The sequence below is a fragment of the Labrus mixtus genome, chromosome 8 (assembly GCF_963584025.1).
Source record: "Labrus mixtus chromosome 8, fLabMix1.1, whole genome shotgun sequence".
Taxonomy (NCBI): domain Eukaryota; kingdom Metazoa; phylum Chordata; class Actinopteri; order Labriformes; family Labridae; genus Labrus; species Labrus mixtus.
In genome coordinates this window covers 12,782,684-12,805,931 of record NC_083619.1, presented here as the reverse complement: position 1 = coordinate 12,805,931, position 23,248 = coordinate 12,782,684, and the positions used below count along the sequence as shown (strand labels likewise).

At 39.6% G+C, this 23,248-nt stretch overlaps 2 protein-coding genes across 2 annotated transcripts; one reads left to right on the top strand and one right to left on the bottom strand.

Moving 5' to 3' along the window:
- The first annotated feature begins 327 nt into the window (after positions 1–327).
- Positions 328–9,782, top strand: pcyt1aa (phosphate cytidylyltransferase 1A, choline a). Its single transcript, XM_061044394.1, has 9 exons — positions 328–672; positions 3,168–3,281; positions 3,599–3,698; positions 4,020–4,136; positions 4,951–5,102; positions 5,301–5,379; positions 5,853–5,995; positions 6,190–6,378; positions 7,404–9,782. The coding sequence occupies exons 2-9, from the start codon at positions 3,168–3,170 to the stop codon at positions 7,623–7,625; spliced, it is 1,116 nt and encodes a 371-aa protein (XP_060900377.1). The 5' UTR covers positions 328–672; the 3' UTR covers positions 7,626–9,782.
- A 449-nt stretch (positions 9,783–10,231) lies between these two features.
- Positions 10,232–22,983, bottom strand: LOC132978981 (AP-2 complex subunit mu-A-like). The gene is made up of 13 exons (XM_061044392.1): positions 22,823–22,983; positions 21,308–21,429; positions 16,409–16,674; positions 15,348–15,430; positions 14,645–14,650; positions 14,329–14,464; positions 13,613–13,757; positions 13,266–13,283; positions 12,672–12,791; positions 12,336–12,471; positions 12,104–12,201; positions 11,805–11,916; positions 10,232–11,390 (listed from the first exon to the last, which is right to left on the bottom strand). Exons 2-13 carry the CDS (start codon positions 21,379–21,381, stop codon positions 11,256–11,258), a joined length of 1,329 nt encoding a protein of 442 aa, XP_060900375.1. The 5' UTR covers positions 21,382–21,429; positions 22,823–22,983; the 3' UTR covers positions 10,232–11,255.
- Positions 22,984–23,248: the final 265 nt, after the last annotated feature.

Genomic DNA, 23,248 nt, shown 5'->3' with positions numbered 1-23,248 from the left:
ATAAATAAATAAATAAATAAATATATAATTATTTAATTAATTAAATGCATGTGTTATTAAATAATTAAATAATTATTTAAAATGGGTAATATATAAATAAATAAATAAATAATTTATGAAATACATAAATAATTAAAAAAATGTTTAAATTTTCATTCCTATATATTTATATATTTCATTTTGGCACTTTTAGTCCTCCATAGAGTTGAGTTATGGCGGTGGGGCTCACAATGAAATATTGATGTCTGTGTTGAAAGGTCATTCTTCTTATGTCCACCAGGTGGCGAACGATACAAAACCGGAAAAAGTCCAACTTGTTTTGTCAGTTCCTCTGAGGAAGTTCGAAGTTTTGTAGTTCTTGTATAGTTGACCTGTCAGCGTTGTAGTACAAGCTGTCACTGCTGAATTTGTGTTACTCCGTCGGGTCGGGGCAGTTTTCGACCAGATTGAGCGACTCTGACAAACAGGATCGTTTATATTTACCGCTGCTGCTAACCAGCGAGCTAAAGGCTACAGTTAGCCAAAAGCTGGACAGCTAGCGCGCTATTTAGCATCTGACGGTAGATACTAGCGTAAGCTGGCTTTTTGCTGATAGCTAGCTGGGTACTGGCCGTGCGAGGCTAGGAATCCTCCCACTCCTGCAAAGCAGTTTACAGGAAAAAAGAGTAATCGGTAAGTAAGCAGAAACTTGGCTGACGTTAGCAATCTACTGTTAGCTGACGTAACTAGCCGGGTTACATATTGATTTTTAAAGCTCTGTGCAAAAGCGTCCAGTGTGCTGGAGTTTAGAAAGATAGCTGCACAACCAGTGTCACCAGTAACATATCAACTCCTCTGTCAGCTGTTCAGTCACTGGTTTCTTGTGTTATTACTCTTGACATACTGTTTTTGTGATGTGACCTCGCCTACGACATTGTGAAGTTATCTGGAGCGCAGACATGAGAACATTTTGTGAAATGTGCAGCTGGAGCCAGAGGTCATCAAAGTGTTGCTGTAACCAACAGGGTGCCGGGGAAAGGATCACAAATGGCCCAACTTCTAAAATGCTGTTTTCTTTTTTGTGTGTGTTTCGAGGTAGATTATCATTGAGCAAAATAACACAACACACCAGTGTCCTGTTATTGCATCTCTATTTCCTCTTAAGTTGGAACCAGTTTCTCGTGTTATTGCCAAATTCGTTCACACATTGACTTCGTAATGTCAATAAAGCTGTGGACAGTGGACACACCTAGTTGATGAATAAATTAGCGGATCTTTGAACTATTTTGATCATACCATTCATATAGCAATCTTGAACATTTTCTGGTGCCATCTTTTCAGATGTGAGGATCTGCTGCTCTTATATCTATAGATGGATAGGCCGGATCTTTGTAATATAGCAATAAGTAAGGTCTTTTACCTGCTTTTTGTAAAGTGTCTCGAGATAACACTTGTTATGAGTTGACGCTATACAAATAAAAATTGATTGATTGATGGATTGATTGATTGATTGATTGATTGATTGATTGATTGATTGATATCCACATGATTGTTAAGAGAACATGTGTTATGACTATTGGTGACAATGAAGAAGCAATTTACTAAACAATTTCCCCACATTGCAATTTTTGAGACATTGTCTTACCTAAGAAGATTGCAGCGAATATACTATGAACCACTGTAACAAATCATCTGGTTATGCAAGACTCGGCCCTGTCCTTTTGTTGCTTGCTTATTATAGCAACCTGTTCCACTTATGATGACATGTGCTGCTCATGTAAATCTTCTCTGTCAGTGTGTGAGAGCCCTGCAGGGATTTCACCCTCCCTGCTCAGCTGTTAACCGAGAGAGAAAGAGGCAGGGCGCTTCTTGTACCAGTGCCCAGTGTTGGATCAGGTATCTGTCACCATTTGGATTGTGCGCACTGCTCTGCCTGTTATTCCTTGTAGCGAGTCACACTTTCATAACTGGTGATGCAGCAGAGTTAGCGAAAGTTAATCACAAGTTAAAGAAGTGGCAAAGTTATAAAATGAAAAAATGAAGGGCCCCTCCCTTTTGTGACCTGATTGCTCAATTTTAAATGGCGTGATGGAATGTGAGGAATGGGGCAGAGGAGCCTGAACCCATAACACAGGAACCCTTGTAATAGGACATAAGCCGTAGTTTTTTATGTTCCATCATTTTTAAGATAAGGTGGTACATCATCGCTGTTGAAAGTGTTTGAAACTCTATTGAGTGTATGTAATGTGATCTTAATGTTCAACAACTTTTTAAAGTTTCAGTCTTGTTCTTCCTGGATACACAGAGGACACTTATAGACCCTACCAAGACACCGGTCATTGAACTTCTTTCTGTTTAAAAAAATATATATATTTGTTACTCTCTGTAGGTGTCAATAATGAATCTGTATGATAATTTATGAATCTGTCATTTTTAATCAAGAACTAACATGTGTTTGTTCTTACTTCTGCAATGGTGAAGAATCACTGCTTTCCTCATTATTAATGTTTGAACAAACTGTCTTATGGTTTCTGAGTGTTAGACGGAAGACAATGGGTTTCATTTATATTGTTTTGTTTTTGATGTTCTATTCACCAGCAGTTTAACCAATGAACAAAAATGTTATTTTTCTGTCTTTCTTTATATCATGACTTGTACAGATATCCTTGATGATGAACTTCTTAAAAACCTACAAATGAGCTTTTTTCCCCCTCTCAAAAATCTTCTCAGAACTGCAATTGGTCAGAATTAGTATGAAGTTCAGGTACATTTTTCTGTGATAGAGAAAATGGTTTCATGTATCAACAGGTGGTATTTTTAATTTCCAGCTGACCTTTATATGTTTGCTGTTGAAATCCACTAGTTTTTGATCCAGTGACAGTCGTTTTTCCTTGAGCTGACACTCTGTCACCGTTACTAGGTCAAAGTTGAGTCAGTATATGTCATCTCATCTGCACATAACCTTCCTGTCTAGATTTACAGTCTGTCAGCACTGTATACTATATAATGCTAACTATGTAACATACAGTTCACGTCCAGAATGTGGGCATATGTTACAAACTAAAGTATATCTGGGTGACTTAATTAGAGTGATTCTCTTTCAAATTAAACTAGAAGAGGTCAATGCAGTGTATGGTGTGTTTGAACTAAACTGTGTTTTATTTGCCTTTGCTTGTCGTTTGACACAGATGGAGGCTCAAAGCTCTAGCGGACTGCTGATGTCCAGAAAGAGGAGAAGAGATGGCTCCAACGGGGAGACTGAGGAGGGAGAGAGGCTTGGTAAAGTCCCCAGATGTACTGTGGTGAGTCAGCTGTCTTTTGAGGAATGTGTTACATGAATGTATTCTGCATCATCATAGATGCATTCAACACTGTGACTATCACCCCAATGCTCCCCTGAGCCCACCATTATTTTACATGCCTGTGATATACTGAAAGGAGGAGGGAAAGTTCCCTCAGTTAAACCATCAATTTAAATGTCAAACATTTGTTGGCTATTGTTGGTTTGAAACTTTTCTAAATGTTATGATAAACACTTTATGTTCACATAAGAAGGTGCCTGCATGCATAGTAAACTTTGTTGATGACTAAAATCTTTCCTTTTGTGTTGGTCTTTTAGGGATTGAAGCACCCCGCACCTTTTGCAGATGAGCTAGAGCCAGCTGATGGTAAACCCTATGAGAGAGTCAGCATGGAGGAGGCCAAGAGGGGAACACCATGTGAGTCTTATTGCTTCACTCTTTCAGTTGATACTGTATGCCTTTCTCTAAAAAATGTCCAGCCTGGTTTACAAATCTCAGAATAACTTTCTTCTAGTGTTTCTCCTATAAATTATTTTTTTTCCAACATCAATTGGAAAACTTCTCAGTTTTCAGTTAGACTTTAGAATTTATTTTCCCCATGGGGAAATTCTTTTTCACAGCACTGTTACTGTCCAGTTCACTCAGATATATATAAACAAATAAGTGTAATATTAGATCTTGTCCAAACAGAATAAAACTGTTATTCCTGCTTGTCTCACTACGTCTCTCTTTGTTCAGCTAACAGACCAGTGCGGGTGTATGCAGATGGAATTTTCGATGTTTTCCACTCAGGTCATGCCAGAGCACTCATGCAGGCCAAATGCTTGTTCCCAAATACACACCTAATTGTTGGAGGTAAGTACCTGACAAGACTGATGCATTCAGACATGTAGATCAAAGATAGAGGACTTACAGTGACTATCACACAATGAGAAAAGATTACTGAGATGTTTACAAGTATATTTTGACATTGATAACAGGCCTTCCTACATGAGGCTCGCCTGTTGTGGTGACTGAATCATGAGTTTAACTTTTTAAAAAAGGATTTGTATTTTGCAACTTTCTGAACCATGCTAATGATAAATATTGTCAAAGGAGAAGAAGCATACAGGTAAAGAAAAAACAGAGGGAGGGGATCATGTCGGCAAGGATGTCAGCAATTTAAAAAAGTGTGTTATTTAACAGTATAATCAGGAGGACGGTGTCATTTATTTCCATGCATGCTGCTTGAAATGTCAGTCAGCAGCTCTCTCTCTCTCTCTTGCACTTCTATGTTTTAGTGTGCAGGCAGACAGGTGGGACTGAGTGACTATGGTTACGAGGGGTGCTCTGTCTGTCAATAAACTTGTATAAAACTAAAGCTATAAGAATTCTTCAGACTTAAAAATAGTGCAGAAACACAAGAACCGTATCCTGCTTTATTGTCCTTTTGTCAATCACGTCCCTGTTTAGTGAAAACAATGACAATAATGGTTAGAATGAATTTGTGGAAAAGGCATTTTAAATACATATCTTAAATATCCACTTTTATTTTGGAAATCAAAGAGGATTTTGAAGATACTTCTGTGCTTTCCTGGAATATTTTTTGATACTTTTTGGTTGAGGATTCAGCACCATTGCCTTAGGGTGAGTGTTTCTGTTAATATCCTTTTTAAACAATCATTTCCAGTGTGCAGTGATGACCTGACCCACAAATACAAGGGCTTCACAGTGATGAACGAGGACGAGCGCTACGATGCTATCAGACACTGCCGCTATGTAGATGAAGTAGTGCGAAACGCTCCCTGGACGTTATCGCCAGAGTTCCTCGCAAGACATCGCGTGAGTGGATTACACAGAATTCTATAAAAATAATAATGATCATTTAGAGACTCTTTTGCATTTACGGAACTCTTTAGTTGAGATTCCTTGTAGTCTTTTTTTTCCTGTTTTTCTAAAAATGTCCCCCTAATTTATATGTATTTTAAATCTGGAATTTCGATTCTAGTGTGTTGATGTTTGTTGAAATGACCTCTCCAGATTGACTTTGTGGCCCATGATGACATCCCATACATCTCAGCGGGCAGTGACGACGTGTACAAACACATCAAGGAAGCTGGTGAGTGTAAAAGTAACCAAGAGAAGTAGAGTGGTGCACACATGATTACAAGATATGGTTCAGTATTTACTGCTGCTTCAGCTCACATAGGAAACAGAATAATGCTATCTTTTGGAAGAATTTTGATTCATTTTTTTAGACGGCTGAACTTTGAATGGAATATGGGTTAGTGCAGAGGATTATTGGGAACTTAAATCACTGCAGGCAGCCACACAATGTTTACACACACACTCATGGCTGTTGTGGGTCAAATAACATACTCATGGCTGTTGTGGGTCAAATAAAGGACATCAAGGAAAGAATGATTTGTCAAACACACTAAAAAGAATCTGCCTTGTTTGAAAAAGTTTCTTTGATTACATGAATACATTCAAACTGCATTTTTGTTCCTTTTCTCGTTTTTTTTCCTCTTATTCATTCACCTGTATCTGGTAACCTTTTCTTCTCAATGAACCCCTCTCTGTTCTTGTCAGGTATGTTCGCTCCCACCCAGCGGACAGAGGGCATCTCCACCTCTGACATCATCACGCGCATAGTCCGTGACTACGATGTGTACGTCAGACGTAACCTGCAGAGAGGATACACAGCCAAGGAGCTCAACGTCAGCTTCATAAATGTATGAGACTTAAATCTGGATGATCTGTGTCAGGGTTAGAGAAAAAAACAAAAAACAAGAAAGTGGAGCAGTGAGAGCCCCAAGCTGTTAGCAGTGAAAATGCGTTGTTAGTTTGTCTGGTCGTTCATGTTGACATTTGACAGTTCATTTCTTCTTTTCTAATTTGTAACCCCTGCTGCTCTTGATATTTTCAGGAGAAGAAATACCACCTGCAGGAGCGTGTAGACAAGGTGAAGAGGAAGGTCCGTGATGTGGAGGAGAAGAGCAAAGAGTTCGTCCAGAAGGTGGAGGAGAAGAGCATCGACCTCATCCAGAAATGGGAGGAGAAATCCAGGGAGTTTATCGGCAACTTCCTGCAGATGTTTGGCCCTGAGGGAGCTCTGGTGAGGATGTTGGTTTTGTTTGGTCTTTAATCACTGTTTTTATTTTGAAAGAGCCACTAAAAATGATCCCTTCGAGTGAACTTTAGTAGAGCTCTTAATATAGTGTTGTTACTCTATTTGAAATTATAAAATGAAATATAAGTTACTGAGGGGCACATGGTGACTTGTTCAGGGCTTGACAAGCTCGTTAAGGACTTTGACAAAACCCTGACCTTCACAACAAAGACTTCAGATATACCTGTAAGCCTTTCAGTGCATTCACTTTTTCCACCTCTGTTTATTTTACCTTCAAGTAGTCAGTGGCTCATACCTGTACAGTCATATAACGGTCCCAAAAGGTGTTAATCATCCTCAACACCTTTGGTATGCTGACACAAATTCTGTGAATTCCATTTTTACTTCTTTTAAGTTATGAACAAAGACCAGCTGATAATGTTTCAGTACAATTTGATTGTAATCAAACTTTAATTATGAAAGTTGGAATTGGACTTCTGGAAAATAAGTTAATTCACTTTCTTGCTGAGATTCAAGTAAGTTTGATACATAACCATGTCTAATTCTTTTCATAGTTCGTCATGGGAGACGCTCTGTAAATGATAGTCCCTTGTTATTAGCCGTACAAACGAAAACTACACTGAACAAGATAAAGGTTAATACTGCTGTAAAATATAAAGGCTTACTGTATCTTCAGGATCTATTTAATGATTTTGTCGTCATGAAATGTGTACCCATGTGTCGGCGTGTTAAGTGGTTTTAGAAAGACGCAATCCTGTTTCCAGTCTTACGCTAAGCTAGGCTTTTAACAGCTTTTCAGATATTGCAGATGTTATGGATTGAAACACTTGTTGGGTTTTATTGCTTAACCCTCTTCAAGGTCTGCGTTCAGACAAAGCTGAAATGATATAAAGGTCATTACAAACATGTGGCAGAGCTTTGATGTCAGACTGTTTGAAGGACTGTTTTGACCTTATCCTGTGGACTAGTTGATATTAGAGATAAACGTTTCATGTTGTCCGCCTCCACAGAAGCACATGCTGAAAGAAGGAAAAGGCCGCATGCTGCAGGCCATCAGTCCCAGGCAGAGCCCCAACAGCAGCCCCACCCGAGAGGAGCGCTCCCCTTCTCCCACCTTCCGTCTCCCCTTCTTCACCAAGACCTCTCCACCTCCCTCGCCTCCGTCCCACCACAGCGGAGCCCGTGGATACCTCATCAGCGATGACGATGATGACGAAGAGGACGAAAACTAAAAGCGTTTGACTTCTTCACTCTTCTCTGGGCCGCAGTCAGTTGTACCAGTAAACTGAGCTATCGAGGAAAGCAATTTTCACCAAGCTCCTGCTTCCTTTTTCTTTCTCGGTTTATGATTTTACTTTGTTAGTTAACACTTCAGTTTCATTCTAACTGTAGCAGCCAGTTTCCCAATGATTTTGTTGGGAGTTTTTGTTTTCGTGTAACAGTAAAAGTTTCCACTAGTCACCTAAGTTCTTTGAAAGATACGTCTCATTTATCTCAGTCACTTTTAATGTTGAGGTTTTTTTTTGTTCTTTATCGTCACTAGGGATTATATGCGGCGTTAGGGTGACGTTGTAGTGAGGCAGAAGTTTGTTTTCATTGTTTTGGCACGGCTTTCTTCAGTGGGAGGGCTCTAACCCTAACCCACAGTAACCACACATGAAGTTTGGTGTTGGATAGGTTACCTCGTAGAGGCACTGGTGAATATCTCTGTAGGGAAGATTTTCAGAGCAGGTCAGAAACTGGACATCTAAATGATAGACTTTCATTCTACTCATACTAACAACAAACCAACTTTTCTTTTTTTTAAATAACGGGAAACTTCAGATCACAATCTGAGCTGAATCTGGGAGTCAAGTGATAAGCGTCTTCTAAACAGCTGCATTTTCTCATGTTTGTCCGCCTGCTTTGGGGCTGTTTGTGTCTGTGTGTGCATGTCATGTTTGTGCGTGCAAGCTCCTGTGTTGGCATGTTTGAAATGTCTTCTGTCAACATGCTCCACCTATTGACAGACCTGGGTTCAGCTTTGTCTTGACTTAATGAGTTTGCTTTTAAAGGATCATGTCTGCTGACAAAATCCTTGTCCTTGGAAGACTCGTTGGAGGACTCATTTGAAACTGGACGCCTTTCTTGTGGCATTTAAGAAAGTCATGCAAGAATAACCCATTTCAATGTAGAAAAACTTATTTTTGTAGATTTCTTCTTTCCTTTCTTTAGTTCTGTACAGATAGTATTCGTTATGATCCCTGTTTAGAAGTGCTTTACAGGCTGAGCAGTGAATCAGCATGAGTAAGGATGAAGGAGTTTTTATATATTTTTTGTAAGGGAGATGCTGCGTCATCTCGGCCTGTAGGGAAACAACTACCTGTTACATGCAATCACAGTAGAAAGAATGACCTTGTCAAGGTGACCTGAGAACTGTCTAAATACCCTACTTTTTAAGAGAAATTAAATCATTTTGATCAGTGGATGAATAAGACCTGTAGCATACAGAAGGCAAAACAAAAGCATGTCCCCAAAACATTTCCAAATCTTCAGTCAAGTGTTGATTGGCAGATGTAAAAACACTGAGTGGTTTGAGTGATTCAGTTTCTGTAGATGCATCAGTGAAAATCCAGATCAACATTTACTGTTTATAGCTACCTCCTTCCCTTTTTTTTTCTCTCCAAGATGAGCACAAAGTTCATGTATTTTTCCTCTTCCTGAAAAGAGCCATTGTTGCAGCACTGATGCAATGTGACTGGGTCACATATTTGAGCTTTTACGGCTGTTTGTGTGTGCATCTTCAATGATACAGCAGTTCTTGTGTCTCCTGTATAATCATAAAATGAACCTTCACAGGTGATCAGAAGATGTAACGCATCACTGTCAGTCAACTCAAATATGAATGTTGTAATGTCAGATTGATGTGTTCTCAGCTCTGCTTCTTTAAAGAATTTGTTGTAGAAGTTGATCTTGGCTGCAGGGACAAAGACTCCCTCTATTCACGTGTGAAAAATCAGATGTTGAGGTGGGAAATCACTACCCACAGGTATAAAATCCAACTTTTGGTATTAAGTGAAAAAGTAGTATAATTTGCAGAGAAATCCAGCCTTGATCTTGGTGCTAAGCTACTTTCTGGAAGCCTCGTCTCGATTCTTGTGGAATCTTTTCCTTTAAATCAGCGTGAACTTCTCATTTACAGCAAGTCCACAGCACAAGTTCATGGTGGGAGAAAAACTTCAGTGGCAAGCCAATGACAGCCACAACCGCAAGATACAAATATAAATGTTTTTAACAGTAAGCGTTTTAATCAATGTTCTATTTACTGTTTGGGGTTTCTTTGTTTTATGTCCTGGATGTAGAGGAAGAGCAAGACAGGAAAAATGTATTAAAACATGTTGGCCAAAGCACTTCTTGACTTGACTGTTATTTCCCCTCCTTATTTCTGGATTGTTTTCTTAATTTATTTAGTTTATTCTCAAAAATTGTGAAAGTGTCTTTTGTCAAGAACTTAGTTTACTTTCAGAGGGCGAGAATCAGAGTCAGAATCTTTATTCAACAACCCAAATACTAAGCAACTAATAAAATAGTTTGGGATTAACTTTAAGTTATCCTACAGTTGCTTTCTGCTACGTGCATTGATTCTTTCAGAGCCATGCAGCTTAGCTTTGTTTCATTTAAAAATTTTGTTACAATTGTCCAGTGAATGAACTGGATGAAACTTAACAAATGTCTCAGCAAATCCATTGTTCCTGAACCCCTCCTCCTTCTTAAAATAAAGCAAAAGGAAATAGTACCAATAGCATTTCAACAACCTACAATACCTCGAGCCAAATGAAAATACACACAGGATGCCAGGTTGGTTACATAGTCAGATTTTATTGGACAGAACGGTCACCAGGGCTACAAACATGAAGAAGCGGACAGTGACGAGGCGAACACCAGGGGGAGACCTCACCTCGCTGCATACACTCCCACTGCAAGATTTGCCCAGAGCTTCTCAAAATCAAAATAGTGTGACAGTTGATCTTAGTGAAGGAAATTTCAGGATACTTATCAAGATGAAGGTCAAACCTCAAAGCTGTCTGGAATGATTCCCCTGTGTTTATACTTTACTAATAATGGAAAAATAGCAAGGGAACAATGCTCTCCATTTAGTACAAAACAGCTCGCTCACTATTGGTTTGTCCTCTTTCCTTGCTTCCTTTACAGAGATCTTGAAATGACACTTTTGATCCACATGACCGCCTCCCACAAACACAGATCAAATATCAATCAGGTCTACAATACAGAATCAGACAATGCATCTTAATTTGAAGGGTAAACTCTACAGAGACAAAAGTTCATACACAGGAACTATATCAGGATTCATTTTTAACCACAACAGCTACAAATCATCTTTACCAGAGATTAACTCAGGACTTGTGGAGCTTCTAACGTTACTGGAGGGTAGATAGTGGAACAATAACACTGAATAAACACAACACAATGTCCTTTAAAGACCGTCTCCAGTCCTCTCCCCCTGGTCCCCACCTGTGTTGCTCGTCTTTTTTTTTGTTTTTTTTTTCCTCAGACACCAGTTGGTTTACAGGTTAACTCATCACTACGAGATATATATGATACAATGGTTCACATTTTGCATATATCTGTGCATTATATCATACTTTTTTTCTTTCTTTTTTTTAAGGATGTAAATTCAATCTCCAACACCTAGTTAGAAGGAGTAAGGGTGGAGGTGGGGGTGGAGAAGGGGGTGTATGAGAGAAGCTAATAGGATTGAGGGAAGGGGACGGACAAAGTAGGAAGGGGGCAGAAGAAAAAAATCTTAACAAGATAGATGGGAGGAAAAAGTGGTCAGTTCGCTGCCTGGCTGGGGTTGAACTTTAGCAGCGGGTCTCGTAGATGCCGGATCGGCCAATGTAGCGAACCCATTTGATGACATCATGGTCACTGTAGTTGAGCTTGGACTCAAACACCTTCAAGTAGCGCACTTTCAGCCCAGAGGGAGCAAAAGGAACCTGCAGAGAAGGACGGTTAAGACACGTCAGGGCATGCTGGGAGCTGTAGGCCAAACCTGTTTGCTGGTTCTGACTGTGATTGTGAAAAAACAGGCAGACAGGAAGTGTATGAGGTAAGCAGGCTGGGATTTGCACTACTGATACTGGGATCACATTAAATCCCTAGTCCATTTGCTGAGCTGCAAAGTTCTGCTCAGCTGTGCATTGAGCAAACAGAAAATCTCCAATTTAATCAGGCAGTAAAGCTAACTTAGAAAAAATGTTTCTAACAAAAAAGTTTCAGAAACTTCATGGAAAAAATGTATTTTAGGGCACACTCACAATAGTCCTGTCTTGTAATTTGCTGAAGCAAGAGAGACAGAGAGAGAGAGAGAGAGAGAAAGGCAGAGACTGAATTAAGAAATGCATTCTGACCTCAAAGTTCATAGAGATGGGAGGCCTGGCCCATTTCTTCTTATCGTTGGTCGGCAGCAGCTCAATCTCAGCGCTGATCTGTGACTCCTTCATTCCTGCCATGCGCTTGATCCTGAACACAAACGAGGAAAGGTTTCAGCTATAACAAACTTATTTGAATACTTATGAGAGTAAGTACATACGTAAAGTTTAACAAACAAAGACACCCGAGAGAAGCAGTTAATCATTAACTTGTCATAGGGAACATTCAAATGAGTTTGGTTGTGTGTTATGAATATACAGACAGAGCTACTACTCACTTCCACACAATGGCGTTCTCACTGGCCTTGTACTTTGCTTTTCCCTTCATACAGATCACCTGCACACCACTGGTGTTAAGAGGTGTTGGGATACGCACCTGAGGAGGGTATAATGTTAATGAGGGCAATGGGATTACATTTGATCATATATTAGCTGGAACATGAGGATAATCTGCTTGCTGCATGTGTCACCATGTAAACTCTTTATCATGGTAAGTCTATAGGGGCCTACCTCGATCTTCTGGGCCAGCAGTGAGGGTTTGAAGTTGGACTTGATAACCACCTTAACCTCCAGTTTAGTGCGACCAACTTCCCTGACCAGAGGGATGACCCGGAACGGCAGGATGATGTCTTTAGTGGTGCGATACCTGCAGGAGGTGGGGAGAGGGAAAAACAGTTTGTTCAAAGTTTATCAAGCAGTTTACACAGAAACACTCAGGTCATCAGTAGACAATCAAGCATGTTATAAAGGTTTGCTCGAGTCTCTTTGCTCTTGTCTTGCCGGCACAGCTTCATAAAAGTGAAGTTTACATTTTAAAATTCTGATTTAAAAACTCCTTCCACTGACCTCATGAGCTCATACTCTCCATCAGGGGGGATGAAGCTGATGCTACGCTCCGAGTCGAACTTACTGAGGCGCACACACTGGTGGAAGGTGCAGTCATCGATGGCTATAGACTGCTTCCCACTGGGGGTAGAAAAAAACATACCAGAGACACGGACACAGAGACACTTTTCATGATTACACATATTTTCTAACATAATTAAAAAAGATTAACTACTACTCTCCCTCAACTAATGCCCATATTTAAAAAGAATAATACAAACAAACATATAAGTACACATTGTATGTCTTTATATAAGCAGTTGTGTTTCTAATTAAAACATGAAAATGACTACTTTATAATAATAATAAAAAACACACAACCCTGTTAAGTGTTTAGAGCAAAGAGCTAAAAGTCAAGCAGGAAGGTGCAGGGAAATAACACAAACCAACCATAACACAAAGTAGGAAAACAACCACTGGGTAGAACATTAAAGATTTGTGTTGAGTGTGGTGGGATGTACTTAAAGGCTTTGACATGACAGGTGTGTTATTTGAGTGTGTCTGTATATGTGTGTGTTGATATGGCAGAGGGTGAGGACTCTGTCAGTACTGTACCTTCCTCCCCCTAAATCACTGAGGTACGGCACATAGAAAAGAAAGAGAGGGAAAGAAAGGAGAGATGCATCCAAAAGGAAAGAAAAATAAATAAATAGTAAAGCCTGTCTTGTTGTAAACAGCAAGACAACACTCATTGAAACAGACAAGGGGCTAACAGACAAGGTGGTCTTTAAATATGTCCATTCAACAATTTACTTCATTGGGTCAAGTTGGAAATTATATAAAAGTAACATTCTCCATTAAAAAAACTGAAAGCAAGTTATCAAATTTATGTAGTTTAGACTCCCTCATTAGAATACGGCTGATTTCAGATAATAGGTTTGTGGTCAGCAGACCCTCCTCACCTCTTCCCTGCATCATCAGACGCTCCTCCCTTGCCCTGCTTGTCGATGACAATCTTGTCGTTCATGCCAAACTTGCACTCAGGCATCCCGCTCAGGTAGCTCTTCATCACTACTCGGCCCGACACGTGAGCGCTCAGGACCTGGCCTGGAGAGGAGAGGACAAAAAAAAGTGACTCAAGAGTCTAAAATTGACCAGAATATATATTACCCTTATTTTATTTATTATTTTGTCTTGTGGTGTTTAAAAGGAGCAGAATGGAAGTTTGAATTAGGCAAACGTAAAATAAACAAAACAGCAATCATAAGAAACTCTTATATTGCCTTTATCTGATATGTATAATATCCTGTGATTGACTGGCGACCAGTCCAGGGTGTAGCCCACCTCTTGCCCCTCCATCTCCCCCGTGACACCAAAATGGAAAATGGATGGATGTAAAATATAACCATAATATATGTATATCATTATTTTAACAATTCTATAAACTCAACAACACTTTCTCTTTTCATGAGAATTTACTCAATGCATGTGGTAAAATAAAAGCTTTGCATTATTCTTAAATGATAACTATAATCGATCTACACATTAACACAACCCCTTCAGAAATGAACTACTGTCTTATTGTTACAACTACTTATTGTTCAGAGTGAAACAGTTTCCATAAATCATGCATGTCAGAAAACCCCCCACCCAGTTTGTGCGGCCACTTAAAACAGACCTTGAGGCGACATGAGCAGGTTCACACTCTCCAGTACGTCCAGGAAAAGCTCATTGCGTCGATACTTGATGCCCTCTCGGCGCCAGCCGATCTGCCCCGTCACCTGGCTGGTGATCTGAGACTGCTCCTCTTTTGTCTGCAGGACAGGCAGAGAAACTGTATCACTACTGACAAAGGGAGGGGGCTGACAGACTGACGAGAGAAAGAAAGCTATGAAAAGGAGATCATTAGCACTACAGGGAGGGAGCGAAACAAATATGACAGGGCTCCATAGACAGATGAAATGCCTTTTTTCAAGATAGGAACTGTTTATTACCTGGTGCTGGAGTTTGAAGGGAACAAATCGAAGTTGGAGGAAACAACAGAGGAAAATGAAAAAAAAAAAGGATGTTATTTCCAAGCATTTTTTAGGTATTCACACAAATACACATTTATTTACTAAATACAGCAGGCAGGTGCCAATTAGGTGAAGGGCTTTCCCCTCACAATCTCAGAGATAATAATGACTGCAAATCCAGCATTTACATTTTCCTGCATGATTCATAGATCAAAAGAACTTGGACAATGATTATTTTGAATAGCATAGTGTCACTTGCAGTCACTGTCAGTATAAAAATAATCAAATATAACATAGTTATTTATTGCAGCACTACAAGTGTAATGAAACGTTGAGAGTACTTATCGGCTGCTAGTAATAAATCTGATGGATTGTGATACACAAACGAATTAGAAAGAGATTAGACCCCAATCTAATAAAATTACTATACACCATGAATCTGCTTTGAGGAACTGTGTTGCAATGAGAGGCGTTTGTTTTTGTAGTCAACCCTCACTGGTATACGTGGGTTCTATGAATTACATGATACATTCAATGCCACTTCAAGCTACAGCGCCAAAATTAACATTACATCCTCCATGAGGGCAGTTAGTGAGGGTGTTAGCTAAGTGTTCCTGATTAACTGGCATCTTAGTGGGATTCCTTTAATCTCTGGATTTGAGAGCAAACTTGTCTCACTGACCTGTCCCTTAATGCCCTGCTGGGTGATGAAAGTCTTCAGAGCTCCGGTCTCTGAGTTCTGGGGGTAACCAAAGTCCAGGATCTCTGTATGAACACAAACAGATGACTGTTGGTAAGAGATAAGACGGGACAACAATAACCCTTCAACTGTGGGGACAAACACAAACTTCAGCTGGGATCACCATGCTCTGAAACACAAATGTCCACACTGCTGCCCCTTTCAGTCTGACTTCACACTCAGGTTGAACAGACGTGTTTGAAGTTGTAGAAAAATTATTATTATTTCACCGTTTCTCAATTGATCATCAATTTAAAATACAACTGATTGATAACATCTGGAGGAACAACCAGCTGTAATTCAAGGTCAAGCAACATATTTTATTACACATTCGTTAATGCTTGTCAAGAGGTAACCACTTCCCAATTGAAGTTCACTAGAAATGGGTAGTGTTCGCTAGGATTACGCTGAACAGTAACATTAACTGTTCTGACTTAGCTGCCAGAAGCTAGAAAGTTAGCATGTAATACGCCCAAATGTTTGCAGTTGTATTGTATATGATACTTATTTAAAGCCTGTACTATCATATCTTGTAACCCTCAACATTAAAACACTACTTTAAGCTAGCAAATGATGGAATACTAAAGGCAGCTGTTGTCAGGCAGTTGCTAAAGGGTTATCATGTAAGATCTTTTCAACTTGAAAGAGGACCCGATGTCTGTCTGGGTTCTCAGAATCTTTTTTTTTTTTTTTTTTTTTGATGAAAAAAATGGAAAAGTGTTGTCTTTTTAGCATTTCTAAGATTTACCACTTTTGAACAATTTGTAAACATTAAACTCAGCAGTACGACGTCAAACTGAAGTTGAGTGTTCCATCTTAAGCGTGGACGTCAGTGGAAAATGTGTTTAGATCGAAATATGAGTTGAATTCAGGTACACCATTAAAACCCAATAATCTGGTTCTGACTCTAAACGCTCCAGAGCTGCTCAGTTGTCCGATTTATCTCAGTATATTTTGGAAAATGATACCGAGTTCACACAGAAACAACTAATATCTTCTCGTACCATCCAAGAGCTCGTAGATGAGCACAAAGTTGTTCTTGATGTTCTCCTCGCTGATCTTGCCAAAGTAGGCTGTCATGACGTCACACATCTTGTAGAGGAACTCGAACACCATGGCAGCATTGACATTCTGCTTGGTGACCGCCGCCAACCAGATGTTGGAGCGCTTGACGTGAAAAAAGCTTGTACGGGCGATGTTTGTCACCGGGGATCGAACCTGCTGCCGGGCATGGATCACGTTCACACGAAATGCGTCTACCGCATTACGCCTGAGACAGGAGGAAGGATGAGAGAGACAAAAACAGAAGAAGAGAGAAAGTGAGGGGGGGGGGGGGAGACGCATTCATTTTGAGAGTTAAAAGAATGTTTTACATAACAGTGACAGTTTGGATAACAACACCCTGTGACATCCTGTAGAAATGTTTAATATTCAGTTCAGAAAAACAGAATCCAGCCATTTAAAAATCTGCAATTACCAAAACATTTCCAACAATAGGAACAGCACAGCCTGTGTTGGTGTATTCAGAAAAACACAACAAAAATTGTTTTGTATAAATGGAGATAATTAGAGGGTAGTGAACGCTCTCAGTGGTGAGGTTGGCTCCCAAACGGTATTATAATAACTAACAGGACTCCATGGGAACTTAACCATTTGAACATATATAAAGAAGAGTGTAGGTTACATTTAGTTCTATTGAATCTTTAAACAAATGTGAAAAAGTTTACCTTTAAGAATAGATTAAATCTTGATACTTTTGTAAAGCCCAGCCCTGATTAATGTGTAAAATAAGAAGGCTTAGGGCAAAGAATTCAGCACGTTCCCATAAGAATACCAAATCCTTCAGAGAAAATCTAGAGGTAATCTCTGGAAAGTGGATCTCTGTGGAATTAAAGACTACTTTTATCTTTTATTTAGACATCTATATAATTGTTAAGATACTGTCATCTGATTGTATGTATAAAAAAATAAAAGAAATTGTTACAAAAGCGTTTTAACATATGCCTGAAGATCTCTGTGATGTCTGCAAAGCATCTCAATGTTAAAACTGAGACAGTTTAGGAAGTCAACATGTTCATTTTATAAACACCCTTGAGGCCATGAGGGTACAATATTTCAGGAAGCTTAGAAATGCCTTATTTGTTTTTTCTTAGTTCATGTAATGCAAATTTGATTCCTACGTGTATTGTACAACTGTTTTTTCAATTGCGATTGATTGCATGCTATTTTCCTCTCAGGCCCACCATGAATAAGCCTCCAGTGTCTGTGTAGTCAGAGTGATAAAAAAGAAAGAATGACTCTGCTATATCTTTGAATGTCTTATTTCACTTTAAAAAACTCCTGGACAGTTCAGTTTTTTTGGGCTTTCTAACTGACACCGTATGAGCTGTATGTGTGAACGCAAACAGACAAATTCTTCACTGACTTTATCCTGATTTTCTCCTGCCAGCCTCCTAGTATTTGTTCCACATAAAGTCCAGGTGAGCTGATGGGAGAACACTGCAGGATATAACCCGCAGAATTCACCTTGAGCCAATAGGAGAGGGTGGTGATGATTCTATCCTGTGACCAGTGCACTGTGCATAGACTGTGCACGTGACTGAACTCCTGCATCATGTTTCCTGTCCTCCAGAGTGTTAATCTCCGCTCTTTTTATGACATTGTGATTCCGTTGAACTACACGTAGCATTGACATAAAAGCAGATATTCCCATTATATCGCTGTGTTGCTTCGTCTGCGTCATTTTTTTATTTTTTTTATTTTTTACTTCATCAGGTATTGCCATAGGAGACCCAGAGGGGCAGTCTCCCACTGGGAGGTGCATATGTGAACAGCCAGGTCAGGAGAATTTCAGGAGCATGCACTTGTGAAAACGGCTTACGTTACTTTTCTCAAGTCAAGGATAAACTTTGACAATCAGAACCCACAACATACTAGAACTTAACTTTTTTGATGTGAAATAATCAGGGCAGAATCAAAAGTTGAAAATATCATCCCATCATATCATCCCATGCTCAGACTACATGCTTAAGCACTGGTAGCGCTGTTTTCTTAGCATCTCTAAGGCTCTGGTGGCTGAATTTGTTGGCGTTGATTGTTTTGCTGTTATGTCGTAGCTCAGTGGTTTATTTAACACTGAAATGTCATGACAGGTGACTCATGCTTATAGGAAGTATTGGGAAGGTCTGCTGTGGAATCAATGGGCATGCAGTTCAGGGTTTTCAAGGGGGTAATTGATTGGCGATGGCCATGAGAGGGGAAGGGGTCATGCTTTGATAGGCTGGAGTATCTCTTACCTATTCCTACAGGGGCCAAGATGGACAGATGGAGGAAAATGGTGATACGGAGGATTGAGAGGAAACATAGGATGATGTAAAAGAAGAGGAGAGACAAAAATGCACAAGAGACATTTTCGTGCTTCACGTACACAGACCGAGTGAGTAACATGGTGTTTAGAATGGTGACAGAACTAGACTAAAGCTCGGGAAATATATCAGCAGATTGATATTGCTCATTAATCAATTATGTGTTTTATATATATAGGAAAAATAAATAGGATTTTCTTGGAAAATAATATTTAGAGCAAAAATAAAATACCTCCTCTGAATAATTATTCATAATCCAGTAGAAATGTGTGGTGGTGTCTAGTTCCCATTTTACAGGCGTCTGTTATTGTGCAATGGTTTAAAGCTTCCTCTCAACAGTCTGAAGGTCGGGACAAATAAAATATGTATTGGGGACCATCACTGTCTCTCTCCTCAGACAAACGTAACTTGTGCATGTCTGAGATGCCAAAAGGACTTGACAAAATATCAGTATTTGCCGACCTTTGAATAAGAACAGTTTGTGTTGTGTTGTGGCTGCAGCCGGTGTGACAGAGAGCAGAGCAGAGACACACAGCTATGTTGAAATGCCCAAACAAGTGCTGCAGACAAACAAAATCCAGCACATTCCCACACGAATGAACAGATACGTGGACACAACAAGAACTTCTTTAGAGCGTAACCCCTGTGAAACAATCAGAAAGTAACATCTTATTTCTGTTTCACAGCTTCAAGGCCCTCACTCTCTCCTCTTCTTATCTGTGTCTCGACTACATCTGCTCTCTCTCTCTCTTTTGCTTCCTGCAGCTTGGGTGACAAATACGATTATTTCATTAGCTTAGTTCTAACTGATACTATCGGACATAACAGTAATGGAGGTTGTATCAATTCACAGCATGTGGTATCAAAAGGAATTGAAATATCCATCATTTTGACGACCCTGGTTTAGAGGATTATAGAGAGGGAGGACTGCATGACCGCTTCTCCACTATCAGGTTTCATTCTGCACTCTGGCAGCAAAAGGAGGATCACCCTAAGTAATCACATGGATAAATGTGGGGAAAAAACAATAATTGTGTGAAATGAAAAGCCTCACACAATTGTATTTGCTTCTTTTTCCCACAATGGATAATGTAGAGTCTTGGGTTGTAGTGTAATTGTTCTGGTGCTAGACGTGGAAGGAGTGTTCATAAAGTAATCACAATGTCATCGCTAATTGCAGCCTGGAAGCAGGACAAAACATTGAACAGATCCGTGTACACACAAGTCCCTCTTCCATTTAAACAAACCTGCCAACCTCAGGTTAATCTAATTCAAACAGTGTTTAACGCTGTCTCATTGGCTCAGTCTGCTTTGATGCAATACTGAACAGCTCTAAGATTATTGTACTATTCTCTTTCTGCCTATTTCCTGTAGTCTACCCTATGACTCTTACTCCACAGCTACAACAAAAACTGTCCAAGAGATGACGTTATATACAGCATGTTATATGTTTTATTTCTGTTATGTTATAACCCACTGACCCAGCAATGCTGATGTGTACCCACAGAAGTAGCACTAGAAAAACAGTTTCCCCTCTCCTCCTCCCTACCTTCAACTCGCTGAAGGGTTTACACAAAACAGAATGTGTGGATGTAAGCATGGAGACCTACATCACAGGTCAATCAAATTAGCAACATCTCACATAGAACAAATAATCAAGAGGATAGAAAGAAAACCAAACTGAGTTACTCTGGATTACATACCAAATGCCATCTTTGTGGATTTATGTGGTAGCCTTTTACTTGAAACATGTGAACTACCAAACATTGACCCACATTTTCTTTTACTAAGTGGTTAATCAAAAGTTTTCGGGCAATAATCCAAATCTCGTTCTTTCAGCTGTGCATCTAAAACATCAGTACAATTCTGCTTTAAAAAAACTTGATTTTCTGGAGCTTTTGTAAGGACTACTACCTGAGCTATTTTATGGTTGAAGTCTCTTTTTTGGAGTACAGCTAAGTGAGACATTAAAAGACAATAATCATTCTTAACATGCTTTTTTTTTTTACAATTTGATTTACCTTAAGAAAACATCAGTAAAATGCATCTATTCATGCCATCCTCCAGAAAAAGTAGTTTATTTGACATTAGTTAAAAAAGTTTGGAAGATGTTTTCATACAGTTGCAGCTTATATAAAAATAAGAGTAACTGGTTCGGTAGCATGAGTGAACTGAATCATTACCTCATTACATTGGGACAACTATATGAGACAATTTTTGTCATCTGCATTGTGTCATTAACTTATCGTGAGTCTTATTTTTAAATCATCAAGAAACACAAATCTTTGAACATTTTATTCTAGATACATATATTGATTTTTTTTTTGTCATCGTCCTTGAGGTAATCTTGGCATAACTATTTTTAGACCAATTTCAGAGGCGATGACAATTAGAGAGACATAATCCTCTTTCATCCCCTAAGAATAAGTCCCAAGCTGTCCACCCCCCAAGAGATCAGGACCTTTTCACACACACACACAACAAGTAAACCCAAAATGTAGAAAATGTTAAAAGGAGCATTACTCGTCTGAAACATACCCAATGTCATCTCGGTACACCCGGGAGATAAGGACCTCCCCCTTGTGGTTGTAGATGAACAATCCTCCAATCATTGTGGCGGCTCCTCAGTCCCAACTGGCCATGGTGGAACAAAACCACGCCTGAGAAGAGATAGAAATTGAGCGAGCGATGGCAGGAAGGAAAAAGGGGAGAGGAAAGAGGGGTTATAGAGAAGTGAAAGCAGTGAAATGTGAGGGGGACCAAGTACAGGGAGTCGCTTGTCCCTTACATCCGCTTTCCCTGTCTCTCCTTTTTTTTTCTCTAACACACACACACACACACACACACATACCACTATTGCCATCTGAATATACCCTGCAGCTGGACCATGGTAGTGACTCATTTTTGAAGAGTGCAAGTGAATACACGTATATGCATTAACCATCACTGCAAAAATAAATATATATACACTTCTAATCATCTTTTTTTAAATCCACCTCCCTCCCAGCCAATTCCTTGTTTCTTTCCAAAGTAAGATTAACACCAGATTAGCAGCCTCCAGGTAGTTAGATACAAATCTGCTGATTTTACCACCAGATTCAGGGTTTTTAAATAGAATCCAGATTAAGACTCAAACATACAGACAGTCGATTTGATCTAAAAGGCAGTACAGTAATACTTCTAGATTACAAACATCCTAGTGATTTGTCCCCATTCAAGAATGAAGCTTCTGGAAACCCGGGAGGATGAAGGACATGCTTTAAATTCCTCTAAGACAGAGGCCAGACAATTTAAAACAAACGGTGTTTAGAGAGCTCAGATTACACCATCATGTCCTCAAGACTGGTTAAATTATTTTATTTTCCCACTATATTAACATTCCCATGTCGTGATTAACCATTCACACGATTCGAGTGGGTTTAATCTCTCGTTTTATTGGCCGAAGTCAAGATGTCTGCTCACTCGGGCCATTTCCTATCGTTCATACATTTCTTATATTTCCACATTTTCCTCTCCTCCCAGAGAAATGTTTGCTTGTAATGCTTAGTTTTTACAACATTGTAACGTGGCTACAGCATTGATGGGTGCTTGACCTTCAGGTAATATCAAAGTGATGGAGAATACACCGAGTGAGGGATAGCTAGCTAATTTAGCTCACGATAGCAGGCTAGCTGGCGGAGATGTTCAGCAAACCAGCCGTGCAGGATGTTAAAGTGACTTCCGGTGAAAAAGAAAATGACACCGCCAGACGATAAATTCACATTCAACTAAGCTTGTTCTCACCAACTATACATTAGAAATTAAGAATAAAAAAATACATATTCGACAATAACGACAGTTTCAAAAAATGTACAATTTGGGAATTGTATGCTTTTATTTTGACGGTAACAAGTCGCCCACTTCCCGTTTACGTTCAACCTGCTGCTGCTGGCTTGACGTCAGCTAACGGAGCGGCAGCTAACATTGCTAATGTTAGCATTGAAACGTTTACCGGACTATACCTGATACATTTTGACGAGAAACGTGTTACCGTTTCGACTTAGGTGAGCTTACCCTAGTTCTCTCACGAACGCCACCGGTCTTTTGCTCCCGGTTATCCCAGGTTCTAACCGATGTCAGTATCCGGTAGGTTCCCACTCTACACACCCGCTGATTCGGCTGCTTCCTCCCGGTCCTCTGATCAGCTGACCCGCCGTCCTTACGCACGACCGTTCCGCTGTGACAGGAAAAGGCGCGGCTGGGACGATGTGTAAACCGCACCCAGGCCTTGTTATGATAAGCTACATGGGCAACTGGTCAATTATTAATAAGTTTCATGGTCGTTTAATGTTGTCTATGTTTGTGTAACTATTTGGTTCTGATTGGTGGGCTACTGGAGGGTTTAAAATGAGTTTAGGACCATTTGGCACATGACCAACTTTTCTTTATTAAATGTTCTTATGAAAAAAATAAAGTTCTAGAGGCACATAACTTGTCTTA